The 20,186-nt window shown below is 45.4% G+C and overlaps 1 protein-coding gene across 4 annotated transcripts in view; it reads left to right on the top strand.

The window, feature by feature from the left end:
- Positions 1–20,186, top strand: part of arap3 (ArfGAP with RhoGAP domain, ankyrin repeat and PH domain 3) — a 312,909-nt gene that overhangs the window by 262,360 nt on the left and 30,363 nt on the right. For 3 of the 4 annotated variants that reach the window (XM_085995933.1, XM_085995932.1, XM_085995935.1), the window contains exons 18-25: positions 3,375–3,587; positions 6,514–6,619; positions 8,373–8,520; positions 12,090–12,158; positions 14,028–14,102; positions 14,602–14,719; positions 17,874–18,002; positions 19,947–20,083. In XM_085995933.1, the coding sequence (XP_085852059.1) occupies positions 3,375–3,587; positions 6,514–6,619; positions 8,373–8,520; positions 12,090–12,158; positions 14,028–14,102; positions 14,602–14,719; positions 17,874–18,002; positions 19,947–20,083 (995 nt within the window). The remainder of the gene's footprint in view (positions 1–3,374; positions 3,588–6,513; positions 6,620–8,372; positions 8,521–12,089; positions 12,159–14,027; positions 14,103–14,601; positions 14,720–17,873; positions 18,003–19,946; positions 20,084–20,186) is intronic. The other variant, XM_085995934.1, reaches the window with a different exon arrangement.

The raw sequence follows: 20,186 nt of genomic DNA, 5'->3' as shown, positions 1-20,186 counted from the left end.
TCCAAATAAACCACATCCACTGGATCTCCCTTATCTATTTTACCAGTTACATCCTCAAAAAATTCCAGTAGATTAGTCAAGCACGATTTACCTTTTGTAAATCCATGTTGACTTTGTCCAATCCTGTCACTGTTTTCCAAGTGCTCTGCTATTACATCTTTTATAATGGACTCTAGCATTTTCCCCACTACCGATGTCAGGCTTACCGGTCTGTAATTCCCCGTTTTCTCTCTACCACCTTTTTTGAATAGTTGGGTAACATTAGCTACCCTCCAATCCATGGGTACTGTTCCAGATTCCATCGAATGTTGGAAGATGATCAGCAATGCATCTACTATTTCTAGGGCCACTTCCTTAAGTACCTAGGATGTAGATTATCAGGCCCTGGGGATTTATCGGCCTTCAATCCCGTCAATTTCCCTAACACCATTTCCCTACAAATACTGATTTATTTCAGTTCCTCCCTTTCATCAGACCCTATGTTCCCCGACATCTCTGGAAGGTTATTTGTATCCTCCTTTGTGAAGAAGGGTTCGACCCGAAACGTCAACTCAAATTTCTGTCCACGGATGTTGCCTGACCTGCTGAGTTTTTCCAGCATTTTCTGTTGTTATTTAAAATATGTATTTAATCGGTCTGCCATTTCTTTGGTCCCCATTATAAATTCCCCTGATTCCGACTGCAAGGGACCTACGCTTGACTTCATGAATCTTTTTCCCTTCACATATCTATAAAAGCTTTTACAGTCAGTTTTTATGTTCCCTGCAAGCTTACTCTCATATTCTATTTTCCCCTCCTTAATTAATCCTTTTGTCCTGCTTTGTTGAATCCTAAACTGCTCACAATCCTCAGGTTTACTGCTTTTTCTGGCCAATTTATATGTCCTCTCCTTGGATCTTATGCTATCCCTAATTTCCCTTGTTAGCCACGGTTGAGTCCCCTTTTTTGTTTTATTTTTATGCTAAACTGGAATGAACAAATTCTGTAGTTCATCCATGCGGTCTTTGAATGTTTGCCATTGCCTATCCACCGTCAACCCTTTGAGTGACATTCCCCAATCAATCCTACCCAACTCGCGCCTCAGACCATCGTAGTTTCCTTTATTTAAATTCAGGACCCTAGTCTCCTAGTCAACTGCTTCACTCTCCATCTTAATGAAGAATTCTATCATATTATTATCGCTCCGACACAAGGGGCCTCGTACAACAAGATTGCTAATTAATCCTTTCTCATTACATAATACCCAGTCTAAGATGGCCTGATCTCTAGTTGGTTCCTCGACATATTGGTCCAGGAAACCATCCTCCTCCACAGTATTGTTACTAATTTGGTTAGCCCAACCTATATGTAGATTAAAGTCACCCATGATGACTGCTGTGCCCTTATTGCATGCTTCTCTAATTTCCCTTTTAATGCCATCCCCAACCTCCGCATTACTGTTTGGATGTCTATATACCACTCCCACTAACGTTTTTTGCCCCTTGGTATTTCTCAGTTCTACCCATACAGATTCCACATCATCAGAGCTAATATCCTTCCTTACAATTGTGTTAATCCCCTCTTTAACCAGCAATGCTACCCCACCTCCCTTTCCTTTTTGCCTATCTTTCCTGAGTATTGAATACCCCAGGATGTTGAGTTCCCAGCCTTGGCCACCTTGGAGCCATGTTTCCGTAACCCCAATCAAATCATAGTTGTTTACCTCTATTTGCGCAGCTAATTCATCCACCTTATTACGAATGCTCCTCGCATGAAGACACAAGGCTTGTTTTTTTAACGCTCTTAGACCTATTAGAATTATTATTTACTGTGGCCGTGTTTGATTTAAACCGTTGATTTCTCTGACTGCCACTTTTGTTTTCCTCCTTCCTATCTTTTGCTTTTATCCTTGTTTCCCTTCCCTCTGTCTCCCTGCTCAGGTTCCCAACCCCCTGCTATTTTAGTTTAAACCCTCCCCCAGAACACTAGCAAACACTCCCCCTACGACATCGGTCCCGGCCCTACCCAGGTACAAACCGTCTGGTTTATACTGGTCCCACCTCCCCCAGAACCGGTTCCAATGTCCCTGGAATTTGAATCCCTCCCCCTTGCACCATTCCTCTAGTCACGTATTCATCTGAAATATCCTTCTGTTCCTACTCTGACTGGCACATGGCACTGGTAGCAATCCTGGGATTACTACCTTTGAGGTCCTATTTTTTAATTTACCTCCTAACTCCCTATATTCAGCTTTTAGGATCTCATCCAGTTTTTGACCTATATCATTGGTACCTTTATGCACCATGACAACTGCCTGTTCACCCTCCCCTTCCAAAATGTTCTGCAGCCGCTCTGAGACATCCTTGATCCTTGCACCAGGGAGGCAACCATCCTGGAGTCTTGTTTGCAGCCGCAGAAACGCCTATCTATTCCCCTTACAATAGAATCCCCTATTACTATAGCTCTACCCCTCTTTTTCCTCCCGTCCTGTGCTGCAGAACCACCCCTGGTGCCAGGAAGTTGGCTGCTGCTGCCTTCCTCTGATAAGCCATCCCCCTCAATAGTATTCATCCCCCTCAACAGTTTTCAAAGTAGTATATCTGTTTGAGAGGGGGATGTCCACAGGGGATTCCTGCACTACCTGCCTGCACCTACTACGCTGCCTATTGGTCACCCATTCCCCTTCTGCCTGTGCAAACTTTGCCTGCGGTGTGACCAACTGCTTAAACGTGATATCCACGACTTCCTCAGCATCGCGAATGGTCCAGTATGTATCCAATCGCAGCTCCAGCGCCACAATGTGGTCTGCCAGTAGCTGCAGCTGGATACACTTCCTGCACACATGGTCGTCAGGGACACAGGAAGTGTCCCTGAGTTCCCACAAAGCGCACGAGGAGCATATCACGGGGCTGAGCTCTCCTGCCATGAGTTACCCTTTAATTAACTGCAATTAAATTAAATCAAATCAATCCCACCAATTACACTACAGTTAAATGATATACTAAGGGCCCTGGTTTACCAACAGTCCCCGTTACACCACAGAGAGCTTAGAAACTATAAACCACAGAGTTTAAGTTTGGAAAAAGAGAGAAATACTCACCAACCAACCACTTACAGTACCTGTTTCCTGGTGATGTCACACTTTGATTACTTTTTACTTCCCTCCCTCTGAGCTCGAAGATTGGTAAACCTCTCGAGCCTCGCCACCGCTTAAATTCACCGCCGCTGCCTCGCTCCATGAAATGGTGCAAGTGCCACAGAGTCAATGATTCTGCTTTATCTGCTTGCACATTGACTGCAGTGAATGAACTTCCACAATTATAGATATGGACTAGGCCCAAGCCCAGGCCTTCACTGTTCAGTCAAGCACAGTATAATACTGCCATTTCTCATAGGACTGCGCCACGAGGGGATTTACAGGAAAAACGGAGCCAAGTCGCGCATCAAACTCCTGATGGACGAGTTTCGAAAAGACGCCAGGAACGTGAAGCTGCGGACGGGGGAGCACTTTATCGAGGACGTCACCGACGTCCTCAAGAGGTTTTTTAGAGAGGTCGACGACCCAGTCTTTATGATGGAACTCCACCCGCAGTGGAAAGAAGCTGCAGGTAAGCTGCCACTTGATGCAGTGTCGCTGGGAAAGGTGATTCAGATTCGATCGCTAAGTACACTCCTTTGCTGTTAATTGATCAGCCTGTTTGATGGGAGCTGGTAGTCAACAGTAGTAGTTACTACTGTGCATTCCCAAGTGCTGCTAGCTGTCTGCTTGCAGTGGCATTCTGCCACCTGTATTCTGCCTCTCACGCTTGCACATTTTGTGAATGAGCTCCAACACATTTATTATATGGAAATGCAAATAGACTTCACCCCCAAATTTGAGTCCAAGCAAAATTACAAACAAACTCATTCACACCAACCCCCTCCCAAATTTCAGATTTAGAAAATTGGGACTATAGGGTTAGTTCACCAATCCTGCGTTCCCAACAGGGAATCTCGCTTGACAAGGACATGAGTTGGAGAATCAGTGCTATAGTATTGTATTCGTTATCTACCTCCAGCCCATTGAGCGAGGCTCCCTTCTGGGAATTACTGAATTTACCCTTATATGCAAGTTAATCCAGTGTGCTTGCATTACATCATGGGACACCCAGTTTGCAATCCACTGCATCCATTACCACCGATATAGTAAGCTCTACATCTTATTTCTTTTTCTTCAATGAATCATCCTTGAGAAGTTTCCTTTATTTTTATGGGACAAAAGTTCTATATTGTTAAATCTCAGGTCTGTGCTAGATATTGTCAGGCTCAGTGACACTGGTCACTCGAAGTGGACACTGTGTTCACTGCAATCAGTAGTCTACCTTTACTGCTCAATCTCTGCTTACAAGATAGCGCGACCCAGTGGCCATAACGATAAGACCATGTGTTGTGTGTACTGGACACTGTGACCTTGTTTACACCTTGTGTATTTCTCTTATTTTCCAGAAAGCAAACTGATAGATACCGCACTCAGACGAGGCTAGTTGTAAACCTCGTTTATTTTACATAAAATACAAAGCTGAACAGACTCTCGTTCTCAGGGTATTTGCTATGCAGGAGGGAAAACATACTTCCTACTGTTTGTCTTATCACAAATAATAAGTTGCAGAAATTTTACCCTCGAGATGGGCCTGCTTCCACTTTACAAGTCAGTATCGCTTTATGTATAAGAGACTGCTCTGCTTACCTAAGTATTCCAGCCCCACATCCGCTTAAAGCCGAATAAAGCTTAATCTCACCCGTTCTCCCAGCTCTCCTGTTCCAAACAAAATATTTGATTTGCTTCAAGAGAAGTAGGGGAAGGAATTTAGTGCTCCTTAAAGTAGAGGATGAAGGATGAGGGAGGGAAGCCCAGGATAGACTCATTCAGACATGGACTCTGATTGAAGTTGACGTGATGGACTAACTAGTCTTTTCCCACTGTATACTTTTTCTTTTCTTATATTCTTATATATTTCTTTAATTTATACATTTTAAATTTCATACTGAGGAAATATCATACAGTGCTTTTTAAAAAATATATCATACCTGCAATGTTGTCAGCAGTTGTCTCCAATAGACAAAAGGATGAATATCGAATGCCAAACACATGCAGACTAAGGCCTAGAAATTCAGTTGCTTGCGCCAGCCGGTAGCGCCTTAGGAGGAGGAGATGTTGGGCGCTAGGCGGCTAGCGGCCGGGCGCAGCGCGATCTGCGCCTCTCCCCAACTTCACTAGAGGTTTAGCGTCGGCTGCGCGCGCAGATCCTGACATCATTTTATCGTGCAACGCCCTTTGTGCGCCCCAAACCGGAACTTCAGTGGCGCCGCCCTTCTTTGCGCCTGGCGCCCCCAGCGACTGGTAGAGGGGAACGGTTCCCAGTCGCTGCGGGGTGCGGGGGGTGCTATTTAAAGGGGACTCCTCCTGCATTATAAGTGACAGCCATTTTGTGCCAATCCTGTGTGAGAGACAAAGGCAGAGAGCTTTCTGCTTTGACTCAGCGCTCGCACAGGTACTTCTGGCTTCAGGCCAGAGCTTTGCACTTGGATTTCACTTTCAGTGCCATAGCCTTGCGTCGCCACATATACTGTAATGGGGGCTACAATGGGTGGAATCGCTGGCTTTCTGCATTGCATTCAAAGGGATCAGAGACGCCATGAGAGAGTGCCAGTCATGGCCAGACGGAGAAGGGCCAACAGGTGTCGGCACAGGAGGCCTTACCCACCCAGGGTATACCGCCAGCAGTTCTCATATCTGAAGAGCTGTGTGTTCGGAGGCTGCGATTCAGAAGGGAGGTGGTCACTGAGATCTGCCACCTGCTTCGCAGAGATCTGCAGCCACAGCTGAGGAGCAGGACGTCTCTGTCGGTGGCAGTGAAGGTGACGGTGGCTCTCAACTTCTATGCCACCGGCACCTTCCAATCCGCTACTGGGGACATTGCCAACATCTCCCAGTTCGCGGTACATTGCTGCATCCGACAGGTGAACAATGCCCTTTTCAGAAGGAGACGTCAGTACATCTCCTTCCCCATGACCCTGGACAAGCAGCAAGAGCGTACAATGGGATTTGGAAGAATAGCGGGCTTCACCATGGTCCAGGGCGTAGAACTGATGAACCAGCATTGGTCAGGCCTTGCTTCAGGGCTGCAGTGCGCAGGGCATGGCAGCCAGACAAATCCACCCTCCCCCTTTAAGAGCTGACCGGCGCCAGAGTGTCTGCTGTCAATCAGCAACTCGCCGCACCTGCGCTGCGCCCGCCCTCGGGGGTATCGCCCCGGACCGCCGGCTTAGCGCCTAATGATAGTCGTGCATCGCCTGTTTTAGCGCAGCAGCAACCTCTTGGGGCGATGCGACTGAATATCGGCGAAGGTGGCGCGAACTTTAGCGGCCGCCCGACTGTAGCACCCCGAACGTGGCTATACTGAATTTCTAGGCCTAATAGTTTTACTGAGCCTGTGCACCAGCTCAAGGAGAAAGTCAAAATGTTGTGACTCGGTTTGCCTCCCTTTCTTTCAGAGATTCCTCACAAACCCCAGAGACTGAAGCAATACAAAGAAATCATTCACGTACTCCCTCGAGTCAACAGAATGACCCTTGCTGCTCTGATTGGCCACCTATACAGGTTGGTCTCCTTTAATTTATCGGTTGTGTATCCCAGGGACAGGTAAATAGTTACTATTAAAGGCATGCTGTCATCTTGGAAAGAGCCTTCCAAGAAAATGTTATCACCAACATTCACACTATGCAAGGTATTGCAGCTGCTGCCCGAACTTCGTACAGTGACCGCCAGAATGGCTTCCTGAAGTAAGGTTTTCGCTGTACTGTACTTTACTGTACTGTCCTAGGACTTAAATGTTAACCCAAAAACATAGAAACATAGAAGATAGGCGCAGGAGTAGGCCATTCGGCCCCTCGAGCCTGCTCCGCCATTCAATGAGATCATGGCTGATCATCCAAATTCAGTACCTTGTCCCTGCCTTCTCCCCATATCCCTTGATCCCTTTAGCCTTAAGAAATATATCTAACTCCTTCTTGAATATATTTAATGAATTGGCCTCAACTGCCTTCTGTGGTAGAGAATTCCACAGGTTCACCACTCTCTGGGTGAAGAAATTCCTCCTCATCTCTGTCCTAAATGGCTTACCCCTTATCCTTAGACTGTGACCCCTGGTTCTGGACTCCCCCGCCATCGGGGACATCCTTCCTGCATCTAGTCTGTCTAGTCCTGTTAGAATTTTATAAGTTTCAATGAGATCCCCTTTCATTCTTCTAAACTCCAGCGAGTATAAGCCTAATCGACCCAATCTCTCCTCATACGTCATTCTTGCCATCCCAGGTATCGGTCTGGTGAATTTTCGCTGCACTCCCTCCATGGCAAGAACATCCTTCCTCAGATAAGGCGACCAAAACTGCACACAATACTCAAGGTGTGGTCTCACCAAGGCCCTGTACAACTGCAGCAAGACATCCTTGTTCCTGTACTCGAACCCTCTTGCTACGAAGGCCAACATACCATTTGCCTTCTTAGCTGCCTGCTGCACCTGCATGCTTACCTTCAGTGACTGGTGCACAAGGACACCCAGGTCTCGTTGCACTTCCCCTTCTCCCAATCTATTGCCGTTCAGATAATAATCTGCCTTCCTGTTTTAGCCACCAAAGTGGATAAGCTCGCATTTACCCACATTATACTGCATCTGCCATCCTCTGTGAGGTTGTGGTCAGACTTCCAATTAGCTCAATATAATTCCATCTGGCTCTATAAATTTCTTACTTTTATGAATTATTTTATATAAAAGCAAGACATAATATATTGAACAAAAGCAAAATATTATGGATGCAGTTCTGTCAAAACCTGAAACGTTAACTGTTTCTCCCTCCACAAATGCTGCCTGACCTGCTGAGTGTTGCCAGCATATTAAAATTGGATTGTGTTGCCACCATAGTACATCCAGTAGTGAATGTCAATGATTTGGGTCTTTTAAGAGAAGGTTTCAGAGCAGAGATCTGGGTGGGATTTAGAGAAACAAATAGAGCTTGTATTCATTATGCATACAACAGGCTAACAACCTTTTGGTAACGGACCAATCCAGTGGTTAAGTTCAATCTGCGCTGTAATACAGTATTGTCATAGTCATGTTCATCAACTAGAGAGTGCAAGAAAGATCTGAAAATGCTGCAGCAACCTTTTGTAGAAATCAGACACTGCAACTCTGCAATGTTCAACCTTATTTCTATAGCCCTGTTTGGACCTCGGGTTGAGAATTTTTCTCTTGGCCCAGAAACCTAAAAAGCAGCACCTCGATTAAAGTAGGAGAGGCACATTCATCCCATTGTATCCGAGCAGCGTTTTAACTTCCATCTCTCCGTGTGAACAGGGTTCAGAAATGTGCAGACCTGAACCAGATGTGCACCAAGAACCTGTCGCTGCTTTTCGCTCCCAGCTTGTTTCAGACGGATGGGAAGGGGGAGCAGGAAGTGAGGGTGCTTGAAGACCTTATTGATAACTATGTGACGGTGTTTGATGTAAGTAACTACCACTGGATTATGCCATGAATACAACTCCACGGGAACATGGTGGGGGGAACATGTATTTTCCCCCTTAATGCCGAGTCTGTTGAACCATTTGGGATCCGGGTGCTAACATTAAAAGATATATGGCATTGTATAATAATAGGGCATGCCCAGAAATTCCAGGAGACCTGGAACTCTTAGGCAACTGAGAGGGAAGGGAATTGGGAATGCCTGGCCTGTGACATTAGCTAGTTATATGTGGGATGTTGAACGTGTTGCATCGCTTTTGATGAAATTCATAAGGATGTGCTCGACACTGCAGCTCAACCTTATTTCCATGGTTCTGTTGGACCTCAGATTGAGAATTTTTCTGTTGGCTCAGAAAGCCAAAAAGCAGCACCTATATTGAAGAGAGTCATGTCCATCCCATTGTATCTGAGAGGCTTTTTGTCCAGCCCTTCTAATCTCCTCCCCTGCTTTTGTAAGAAATTATTTTGTTGGGGTTTTGTTCTACGCGTAACCGCTGATGGTCAACAGCGTGTCTAAGTGACCATTCTTGCATGAGCCTGGATAATGAGCATCAGCAGATGGCATTACGTCAGAGGCAAACCCTACCCTTCACCCAGCGACAGCACAGACACTTTCCAGCCAAACTCATCTCCTGATGACGAGGAGCAACTTTGACTCTCCCAGTTTTCCCTCTCTAGCTCAGGGAAGAGTCTCAACTGGCTGGAAACCCCAGAGAGTTCAGATTCATGCTCTGTCTCTGTATCCTCTGTGCTGCCATAAAGGGCGAGAGAAAAGAAATGCTAAAAATACTGCTGCTTTTTTCCCGTTCTGCCGAAAGGTCATCGACCTGAAACATTAACTCTTGTTTCTCTCTTCACAGATGCTGCCTGACCTGCTGAGTATCTCCAGCATTTTCTGTTTTTATTTCAGATTTCCAGCATCTGCAGTATTTTCTTTTTCTGCTAAAAATATTGTTGTGTTAAGAAGAGACTGGAGTGAGGAGGACATTGTCATTGGATGATTTTAAATTGGCATGTGTTATGTTCCACAACCTCTTGCAATTTGCTTGCTTGCTTGTCTTATGAGGTCAGGGAGGAATCTCCAACAATTATTGTTGAAATCGGTCAAGTCTTTTGCCACCCAGGAGTGAGCATTACCAGAACGTGAAGTGCACCACCTAGTGGATGGGTTGGCCACTGATAGGTTTGATTCCCCCCCCAGTTGTCTTTGTTGTGTGTGTTAAGGAACTAAATAAAATTATTCATTACTCAACGGCCATAACAGCCTGACCTGCGTGCATGCACCTGGGAAATGAGGTTAGCTTTTCCCGGCTGAATCGGGTTTTTATGGTCAGTGTCTCTCCCGTGCCTTTTCACTTACTAATCTATTTTATGGTCTTTTTCTCATTTATTACCTTTTCATTGTCTCACTGAGATCATCTCTGTCTAGCATCCGTTGATCTGCTCTTCTTCTGCAGCTGTTGTTCAAAACCTACTTGCTGCCCATTTAACCCGTTAACTGCCTCTCCATGGATCGAAACAGCATTCCTGACCCTATTTTTAACCAGTTGTTTTCCTTGTCGTGCCTCCCCCGCTGTTGCTCAGCCCTTTAAAGCAGCTTTATTTTCCTCCAGTTCCTTGTTCTGATGAAGGACCTTCATCCAAAATGTTAACCTGTCTTTTTTTCAGATACTGACCACCTGCTGTGTTTTTGTTCCAGTTTTTCGGTACCTGTGGGTATTTTTTTTTTCCTTTTAATCCACAGTCACCTCAATCTTGGTTATTTTCACCGAACGCTTTACAGACTCACCATAAGTTTATAAGTACAAATTTCTTTTTTTTAATTAAATGGCCTCATTTTACTCAAGTTCCCCATGTAACTTAGTCGCTTTCTTCTTCATCTGCCTTCCGGCCACCTCTGGACTGAGAGGGCAGACAACCGGCCTACTGCCCTCAATACCTTTGTTAGCCAGCTGCCTGAAGATACTAGAGGCCAACGAGGGGCCTGTGCCTCCCCTCTAAGTTTCCCATCTGCCCGCCACCTCCATTCAATATGAAATGGAGCACGATCAGAAATCAAATTGAACAGGACCTGAACCCACGTCGACCCTCGAGAACAGCGCGTTCATAGAATGATACAACACCGAACGAGGCCATTCAGCCCATCGTGCCTGTGCCGGCTCTTTGTTAGAGCTATCAAATTAATCCCACTCCCCTGCTCTTTCCTCATAGCCCTGTAAATGTTTTCCCTTCAAGTATTTATCTAATTCTCTATTGAATGTTAATATTGGGCCAGAAATTCCGAACTGAGGCTTCCTGTGGGCTCAAGCCTCCGACCTGCACTTAAGAAGCGCGCCTGCCATTATGCTCTGGGCCCGCGCTGAATTCCGATCCTGGGCCTGCTCCAGCTGCCGGTGTGCAGGGCACGCGTATCCCAGGGGTGCAGTTAGTTCGCAGCGTCCCTGGGATCACGTGGGCCATGGGGAGCCAATCGGAGCAGGGAATCTCGATTCATAGATTTGACAGGAAGACCTGTCAAATCTATGAATAGCGATCGGCCCCAAAACATAAGTAAAACTTCAAATACATTTTTAAAAAAACATCACATTTTTAAAATAACTAAATTACATAAATTAACTATTTTAAACAAAAATTTAAATTTTTGAAAAAAATAATTAAAGTTTTTAACGGGGCTAAAAATAAACTTACCTTTCTTTAAAGTATTTTAAAATGATAAACCTGTGGAAAAAATGTTTTAATTTTACTTACTTCACCTCTTACCTTGTTAACAGCAGGCCTTGCGACTGGTTTTCCACGCACAGCTGCTAGGGACTTACCGCACTGAAAAAACGGAGAAAAAAACGGAAGTTCGATGCGTATGCGCTGCCTCTCTGGCGCATGCGGTTGACCTTCGAACCCCTTTCTTCAAGAGGACGGAAGTTCTGGTCTCCAGCGCATGCGCAGTGCATGCGTGAGACCGGCACTTCCGTTGGCCCTACGGCTGAGTACACAGCGCGTACTCACCCATGGGGACCCGAATTTCTGGGCCATTGAATCTGCTTCCACCGCCCTTTCAGGCAGCGCATTCCAGATCACAACAACTCACTGTGTAAAAAAAAAAAAAAATGTTTCTTCATGTCATCTCTGGTTCTTTTGCCAATCACCTTAAATCTGTGTCCTAATGTTTAGTGTGATTCTACAGCTGAACAAAGTAATCTTTTTTTCACCACGCTCTTTCAACAAAAGATACTCCAAAAAGGTTTGTGAAAATTGATTATTAATTAAAAAAATTAAGGCCAGCGGATCTTCCACTTCATTGCATGCAGGCTCGGGGCCTGCTCAGGCCCTGCCTGACCCAGAATCCACCTCTGCTCGCCAGGTTTTAAAGGCCATTTTAGTAAATGTAGCTCCCCTTCCCCCTCCCCCAGCACTCTCTTGCGCCCTTGTGATAATGCCTTCAGATGCCCCTTTCACCTACTCCCAGGTTTAGAAAGCTGGTCTTTTAATAGGAGGCACAGATGGTAAATTCCTTAGGGCCCTGTGTGACTCTCTATTCTGTGTTGTATGCGACAGATTGACGATGAACACGTGACACAGATGGATTTGGAGAACAGTTTAATCACTACATGGAAAGACGTGCAGGTGGGTGGTAAATCAAATCTGTTTTACAGAGTGATGAGTGGTCAGCATCATCAGCTTTGAGGATGAGAGACCCCAGGCTCACAGCTTCAGGGAGCAATGAGGGTGTTTGTAACCCAGATTTAAGAACGTACAGCAAGCTCCAGCTAAGCTTGGATAAGAACTGAACAAGACGACGACGACAGCAAGCATTTATATAGTGCCTTTAACGTAGTAAAACGTCCCAAGGTGCTTCACAAGAGCGTATCAGACAAAATTTGACACCGAGCCAAACAAGGAGATACAGGAAACTCTCGTTTAAATGGCACCTAATTATCCGGAATTTTCTAATAACCGGCAAAATTCTGGAGTAGATTTTGAGGCTTCCGTATACTGTATATTTGTGGCTGTGTAACCGGGGTTCTTGTACCTTTTGCCATGTAATCATGGCTCCTGCACCTCTGGTTGTGTAACCTGGTCCCCTGTACCTGTGTCTGTGGAACGGGGCTCCAGCACCTGTGGCTGTGGAATGGGGCTCTCGTACCTTGCGCCATTGTCACTCCATGTCCCTTCTTCGTTATCCGGAATTTTTAATCAACTGGCACCATCCCGGTCCTGTCGGTGCAGGATACAAAAGAGTTTCCTGTAATAAGACAGATGTCCAAAAGCTTGGTCAAAGACTTCTACCCAGGCATTGCATCGTGGTGACCTGGGGTCCACTCTACTAAAACAGTTCTTGGCTCAGGCCCTACTTGATCTTAGCCCATGTGGGGGGTGGGGGGGGGGCATCACAGTCAAACCCAAACTCGTCCTCATTCAAGATCCACATGGTCACACTTTCCTGCTGAAGTCACTGCACAATAATCAGGAGCTGGAATCCTGGCTGATTTTTTCTTTAAGATGGCACTTCATTGCCGTTCTGAGCGAACGTTTTGTTGTCAAAGATGTCGTCTTTCAGAAAAGATGTTAAATCAAGGGCCCCGTCTGCCCGTTCGGGTGGATGTAAAAGATTCCATAGCGATTCCGGAAGAGATGTACAACAGACGGCTGAATCTCCCAGAGTCAATATTACCCCTTGGATGACAAGTCCCAATTTCAAAACAGTAAGGGTGTAGGAAAGAGGAAGAATGAAGTGGTTTATTTAGAGCTTAGGAGGAACAAGAGAAGAATGCTCAGTGAAGCACCGACTATTGATATAATAACTGTCAAGGAAGGTTGCGATGGGGTTTGCAAAAGGTTCAGCGCTAGAGCCCAGAGACCGCCTAGCTTATGACTGAACATTTTTTGCTACTTTGCTCAGGAGTGGGAGAGAGGTGCTCGAAGCATCTGTCCAGATAAAAGAGCACGATGCAAGTCTTGGATAGACATAGACTTCATAAAAAGAGTTAAGATTTGTTAAAGGGGGCAAAAAGTTTTGGGCATACAAGCTGCTCGGAGGAGATGTGGGAGTTCTACTTGAGGTGAGAGCTTGTAGGGAGGGCACAAGTGTCGGCAGATGAAGAAGAACTAAAGGTGGAGCTGGGTTATGTTGTGACCATCACATAGCCTGGGGAGTGGTCACCTATTTGTGTGATGTCATGCTGCACAAGGATTTCAATAGAGGGGGAGAAAACCAAAATAATACACATCCTCTGAATAAATTGATAAAGTTTTTGTGATAATGTAGTTTTATTTACAGAAGGAATGGCTTAATTAGGCTGTGATAGAATCATTGCATGTTACAAGCAGGCCGCAGTTACCCTGATTTCAGGCCTGTGCTTCCTTGGTTACCATAGTTACACACTCATTGGGAATTGAAAGTCTGGATACGATGACCTCCCAGATTGATGCGTTGCCATCGCGTGTGAGTCACAGAGAGTATATTTTTCCTAACAGCGTTTGTTTGGCTTACAGCTTTCCCAGGCTGGGGATCTGATTATGGAGGTATATGTTGAGACAAAGGTAACAGACTGTTGCATTACACTGAAGGTGAGTTCAAAATGTGCGAGAGATAACCATCAGTTCCTAAGAGCAACTAGTCGGGTTTTCAGCACAAGATTCTGGGTGCAGCCAAAAGGGCATTGCCACTTGTGATTAACTTGTCTTTAGTGCCGCTTTCTGCTTCCCAGTTATACCATATAGTTTGTTAAACAAATAGATAAAAGCAGTAAAGCTAAAACAGAACAAGTTTGGCCCCCATTCACTATTCATTAGGGTTCAAATACCAAGGAACACGAGTGATTACTGAGGAGGAGTAAGGGAAAATCTGGTGGAATAGTTTTTCACCCAAAGGATAAATGACCAGAGAGCATCATCAAAGCAGACAATCTAAATGAGATACATTGGTGTGGAATAGGTGTGTGCATGGAGTCTTCTCCTGTTTCTGGAAGTCCTAAGTTAGAGTAAAATGCGTGTCTTTAGCATCACTGTCACAGAGTGGTTTGGTCACACCGGGATGTCATTTCTGATCACACACCTGCACTTACAGGTATCGCCTACAATGACATCAGAGGAACTGACAAATCAGGTGCTAGATATGAGGAACATGTTAGCTGGAGAAAAGGAAGTCTGGGTCACCTTCGAAGCCATTGAAAATGGTGAATTGGGTGAGTGGCAAAACCTTTACACTGGGTGTATATTTCAGAACTGCAGCAGGCATGAAAGTGTGCCGATTTATTGGATTGGTTACCATATTTAAATACTATGGCCCAGAAATTCGGGTCGGGGGCTTCCCGCGGGTGCAAGCCCCCGATCTGCACTTACCTTGCGCGCCGGCCATTGAGCTGTAGGGCCCCGTGGAATTCCGATCTGGGGCCTGGTCCAGCTGCCGGCGCGCAGTGCTTGCGTATCCCAGGGGCGCAGTTAGTTCGATGCATCCCCTGGGATCACATGAGCCATGGAGAGCCAATCGGAGTAGGGAATGCTCCATTCATAAGTCTGACAGGAAGTGCTGTCAAGACTTATAAATACTACGACCCCAAAATAGCACTAAACCTACAAATAAATTTTTAAAATACATCACATTTTTTAAATAAACTATAAATTACATGAAATAACTATTTTAAACAATAATTTAAATTTTTGAAAAAAATAATTTTATATTCTAACGGGGCTAAAAATAAACTTACCTTGCTTTAAAGTGGTTAAAAATAATAAATCTGTGGGAAAAAATGTTTTAATTTTCATTAATTCACCACTTACCTTGTAAAAAGCAGGCCTTACGCCTGCTTTTTACATTTCTAACTTCTGCAGGCTTACATTTCCAGAGAAACCTGTAAAAAAAATGTAAGTTCGATGCGCACGCGCAGCCTCCCCCGCGCACGCGTTCGACCTCTGAACCTCTTCGTTCAGAGGAACGGAAGTGCCGGTTTCCCGCGCATGCGCAGTGCATGCAGGAAACCGGCACTTCCATCGGGCCTACGGGTGAGTACCCCGTGCGTACTCACCCGCAGAGACCCGAATTACTGGGCCATTATTGCAACAGGACACAAAAATCTCCGGCTCCCCCTGCTGGTCCAATGGTTAAATGCATCATAGTTTATGCTGCTGAACCAATTAGATCTGGAAGGTCCCTTGTTTGATCTCAAATCTGTACAGGGTTTGTTAATGTCAACCAGTGGCAGTCGGGCTGCTGTTATTATTGGGCCTTCGGCCACCTCCTGGATAGAAGGGCTCTCATTCCAGCTTGCTAATTTACCCGCTCCTTGCTGGACAATGTGGGGATATATTTAAAGTGAGGACAGGTCTCAGCTGCGCGGGACCCTTGGAGCGCTGTGCGGCCACGCAGCTTAAAGGGAACATTGCCTGTGATCCCACTGGTGCAACTTGTTCTTCAGTATATGAGAGATTTACCCAGACTGTTTAAGAGTTGCAGATGTTAAGGACGCTAGTAGATGCAGTGGGTTAGCATACCGTCCTTTCAACTCTGGGGAGTTAGGTTCAGATTCAGCCCCAACTCATGAAATCAAGCTCTGTAGAATATCAGTTAGGACCTTATTTCACACAAGGTCAGGTAGTCTCAACCCACTTCCAGGTGGGTATGAGCCCATAGAATAACTGAGAAATGCTATACTGGCTCAATAAACAGTGCTCTTGAGGCAGGGCTTCAGAGACTTGCAGGCAGAATCTAGGCCGACACTCCAGTGGTACACTGAAGTGGGGGGGGGGCGTACAGTCAGAGGTGTCATCCTTCAGATGAGATGTTGAACCGAGACCTCATCTGTCCTCTCAGGTGGACATAAGGGATTCAATGTTACAATCTCAAAGAGTTGGGGACTTCTCCCCAGTATCCTGGCCAATATTTATCCTTCACCCAACACCTAAAATGGATTCAATAGCAAAATCCTGCGGATACTGGAAATCTGAAATAACAACAGCATCTGTGGAGAGAGAAAAACCATGCTGCCTGACCTGCTGAGTGTTTCCAGCATTTTCTGTTGTTATACCAAAAACAGATAATCTGGTCATTATCACATTACTGTTTGTGGGAGCTTGCTGTGCACAAATTGGCTGCCACATTTTCTACATTACAACAGTGACTACACTCCAAAAGTACCTCAGTGGCTGTAACGCTCTTTGAAATATCCTGAGGGTGTGGAAAAACGTTCTTTCAACAAGGTTCGACTCCACATCCCACTTTTGACGTTGCCACACAATACCTCCCCTCAGCTAAGCACCTCACTATTCACTTATATACTGACTAACATCAGGGTTAGCTGGATAACTCCCATTGGCTGTTTAATTGACACTAAGCATATTATTAATCAAGTTTACTTATTAATTATTTAATTAACCAATCAAGGCTGATGACTCCTGCAAACTCAATGATATATTTGCTTTTGGTGCCTTGTATTTTGTCCCGAGTCCCTAAACCACTCTCACAACAGACACTCCAGCTCCATCTAGTGCTCTGTTATTGCTTTGCTTGCCCATGCTGACTCGCACAATTGCAGAGTTGATTGACAGCTGGCCCTGAGCCATGGAGGGAATTGACAGGGTAGACAGGGAATGAGTCTTCCCTCTCGTAGGGAATCCAGAATAAGGGATACAATCAAGATGAAGTGAATCCAAGGAAAAAACATCTTGACACAAAGAGAATGTGGAATGCGCAGTCTCAGAAGGTCATAGATGCAAAGTTAATTGAGTTACAGGAAACTCTCTTTTAACCGGCTCCTAAATATCCGGAAATCTCTCTTAACCGGCAAAATTCAGGAGTAGGTTCAGGTAAGTTTTACTTCATATTAGTGGCCGTGTAACCGGGGCTCCTGGATCTGTGGCCGTGTACGGGGCTCTCGTACCTTGGTAAGTATACCCCTCTGTAATCCGGACTTTTTGATCAACCGGCACCACGCCGGTCCCGTCGGTGCCGGATAAAAAAAGAGTTTCCTGTATTTAAAAAGGAGATAAATACTCACTTTGGAAATGAGGGGATTAAGGGATATGGAGAAATAACAGGGAATAGGGATTAAAAAGGTGGAACTGCCAATTATATGGTAGAGCTGGTTCAGTCTTCTGTAAAGCTCTTTGGGATATCCTGAGGTCATGAAAGGCTTTCTTAAGGTGAACATACAAAACATCAGTTAAGATCCCATTTCCCTTATATCCATATACTGCTGATCTTCACATCGTAATGGTGGGCTCCTGGTCTTGCGATGTTATGAATGTTGGATTGTGTGAGCTGTGAGATCACGAGAGGCTTGCTCGATCTGACCGAGCTCCCTGCTTATTGCGTGGTTCAATAACATTCCCTCATCTCCACAGAGCGCCCTCTCCACCCGAAGGAAAAGGTTCTGGAACAAGCTCTCCAATGGTGTAAGCTGGCGGAGCCCAGCTCAGCCTATCTGGTGGTGAAGAAACTCCCCACAGGAGAAGGAGGAAACCTTTACTCGGGTAAAGACTCATTACAACCACGGCAAATGCGGGAAGAAGCAGCAAACCCGGGGCCTACTCTGCGCACAGCCTCGTCGCCTGCCAACAGTCTAAAATTTAAAAAAACTGGCCTATTTCCGTGCACCGTGCTGTCTCATTTGGTCCTAAGCTACACATTTGCTTAAATCAAGTTAGTTGCGCTGATCAGTGATAACAAAACTGATGGGGTGAAGTTCAACTTTAGCAGGGGCAGAAAACGGGGATGGAAAATTCGGGCGGGGTGTATAACGGACGGTCGATCCACTCCCACCTGATTGAGCCTCCGCTGAAGTTGAATTTCACCCCGATTGTGGGCGGAATTGGTCAAATCTCGTTGATAAGCTCGTATCAGGCAAACAACATCACTGTCAAGATTGTTGCTAAAATTCCCATTTACACCAATTTGAAATGTAAATCTGTACTGTGTACAGTTTTGGTCTCCTTATCCAAGGAAGGATACACCTGCCTTGGAGGGACTGCAACGAAGGTTCACTGGACTGGTTCCTGGGATGTGGGGATTGTCCTATGAGGAGAGATTGAGTAGACTCGGCCTATATTCCCCAGAGTTTAGAAGAATGAGAGGTGATCTCATTGAAACATACAAAATTCTTACAGGGCTTGACAGGGTAGATGCAGGGAGGATGTTTGCTCTGGCTGGGGAGTCTAGAACCAGGGGTCACAGTCTCAGAATAAGGGGTCGGCCATTTAGGACTGAGATGAGGAGAAATTTCTTCACTCAGAGGGTGGTGAATCTTTGGAATTCTCTACCCCAGAGGGCTGTGGAGGCTCAGTCATTGAGTATATTCAAGACAGAGATCGATAGATTTTTGGGTACTAATGGAATCAAGGGATATGGGATAGTGCAGGAAGATGGAGATGAGGTAGAAGGTCAGCCATGATCTTATTGAATGGCGGAGCAGGCTTGAAGGGCTGAATGGCCGACTCCTGCTCCTATTCCTTATGTTCTTAAATCCTGTTGAACTAATTATTAAGAATACATTAAAAATTAAAATCCATGGTGTTTGCAGCATCTGTGGCTTCCATTACAGTCAATGTGGGACTGCTATGAATTCAGCACTGCCAGAGGCACCTTCTCATGTTCACTGGCATCATTCGCTCCCAGGATATAACAATAGCATCCCCTTTCTAATCTAGACCAGATGGTTGTGTCTTTTACGTGTATTTCTTAAATCTCTCTGACAGCAGAACTGAGTTACCATTAGGTGAGCTTGGACTTGATATGAATCATTAAGCTGCTTTACTTTCCAGTAAGGTGAACATACAAAACAACGGTTAAAATAAGTTTAACATATGTCCATAAAAAGCTGGCCTTCACATTGGAAGATAAAGATAATGAACACGTCAAACTTGACGTCAATCCAAAACCCGTCTGCCCATGTCCTAACCCGCAGCAAGTCCCGTTCGCCCATCACCCCTGTGCTCGCTGACTTACATTGGCTCCCGGTTAAGCAGCGCCACGACTTCAAAATTCTCATCCTTGTTTTCAAATCCCTCCGTGGCCTCACCTCTTCCTATCTCTGTAATCTCCTTCAGCCCCACAACCCCCGAGATATCTGCGCTCCTCTAATTCTGCCCTCTTGAGCATCCCTGATTATAATCGCTCCACCATTGGCGGCCGTGCCTTCTGTGGCCTAGGCCCTAAGCTCTGGAATTCCCTGCCTAAACCTCTCTGCCTCGCTACTTCTCTCTCCTCCTTTAAGACGCTCCTTAAAACCTACCTGATTTTGACCAAGCTTTTGGGACGTTTTACTATGTTAAAGGCGCTATATAAATACAAGTTGTTGTTGTTGTTATGCTACCCCACTTCAGAGTGCTGTCTTGCTGGATTTTTGTGTCTTAATACTCGAACCCAACTGGTATGTGAGGTACTCATGCCCTGCTTCATTTTATTAAAATATATGACAGCAAATAAAAGTGAGACTCCAAAGTGTGGGGTCTTGAAATGTCGAGAGGAGCCACCAAAACTCCTATCCGGAAACAGGTTCCAGGAGCGATATTTTGTTCTACGAGATCGTAAGCTGCTTCTTTTTAAGGATAAGAAGGTAAGCTGTGAAGCATTATTTCTGACACGTGAGAACGCAAACGCATTGGTCTCATTACCAGAGTGGCGCCTGTGTGGGGAGCTGTGCCAGGCTATGTTAGTCA

Source organism: Somniosus microcephalus, chromosome 8 (assembly GCF_052327205.1).
Source record: "Somniosus microcephalus isolate GS21.2 chromosome 8, FLI_Smic_1.0, whole genome shotgun sequence".
In the NCBI taxonomy this organism is placed as follows: Eukaryota; Metazoa; Chordata; class Chondrichthyes; order Squaliformes; family Somniosidae; genus Somniosus; species Somniosus microcephalus.
The sequence above is the reverse complement of the archived record's forward strand: the minus strand, read 5'-3'. Positions and strand labels throughout refer to the sequence as shown.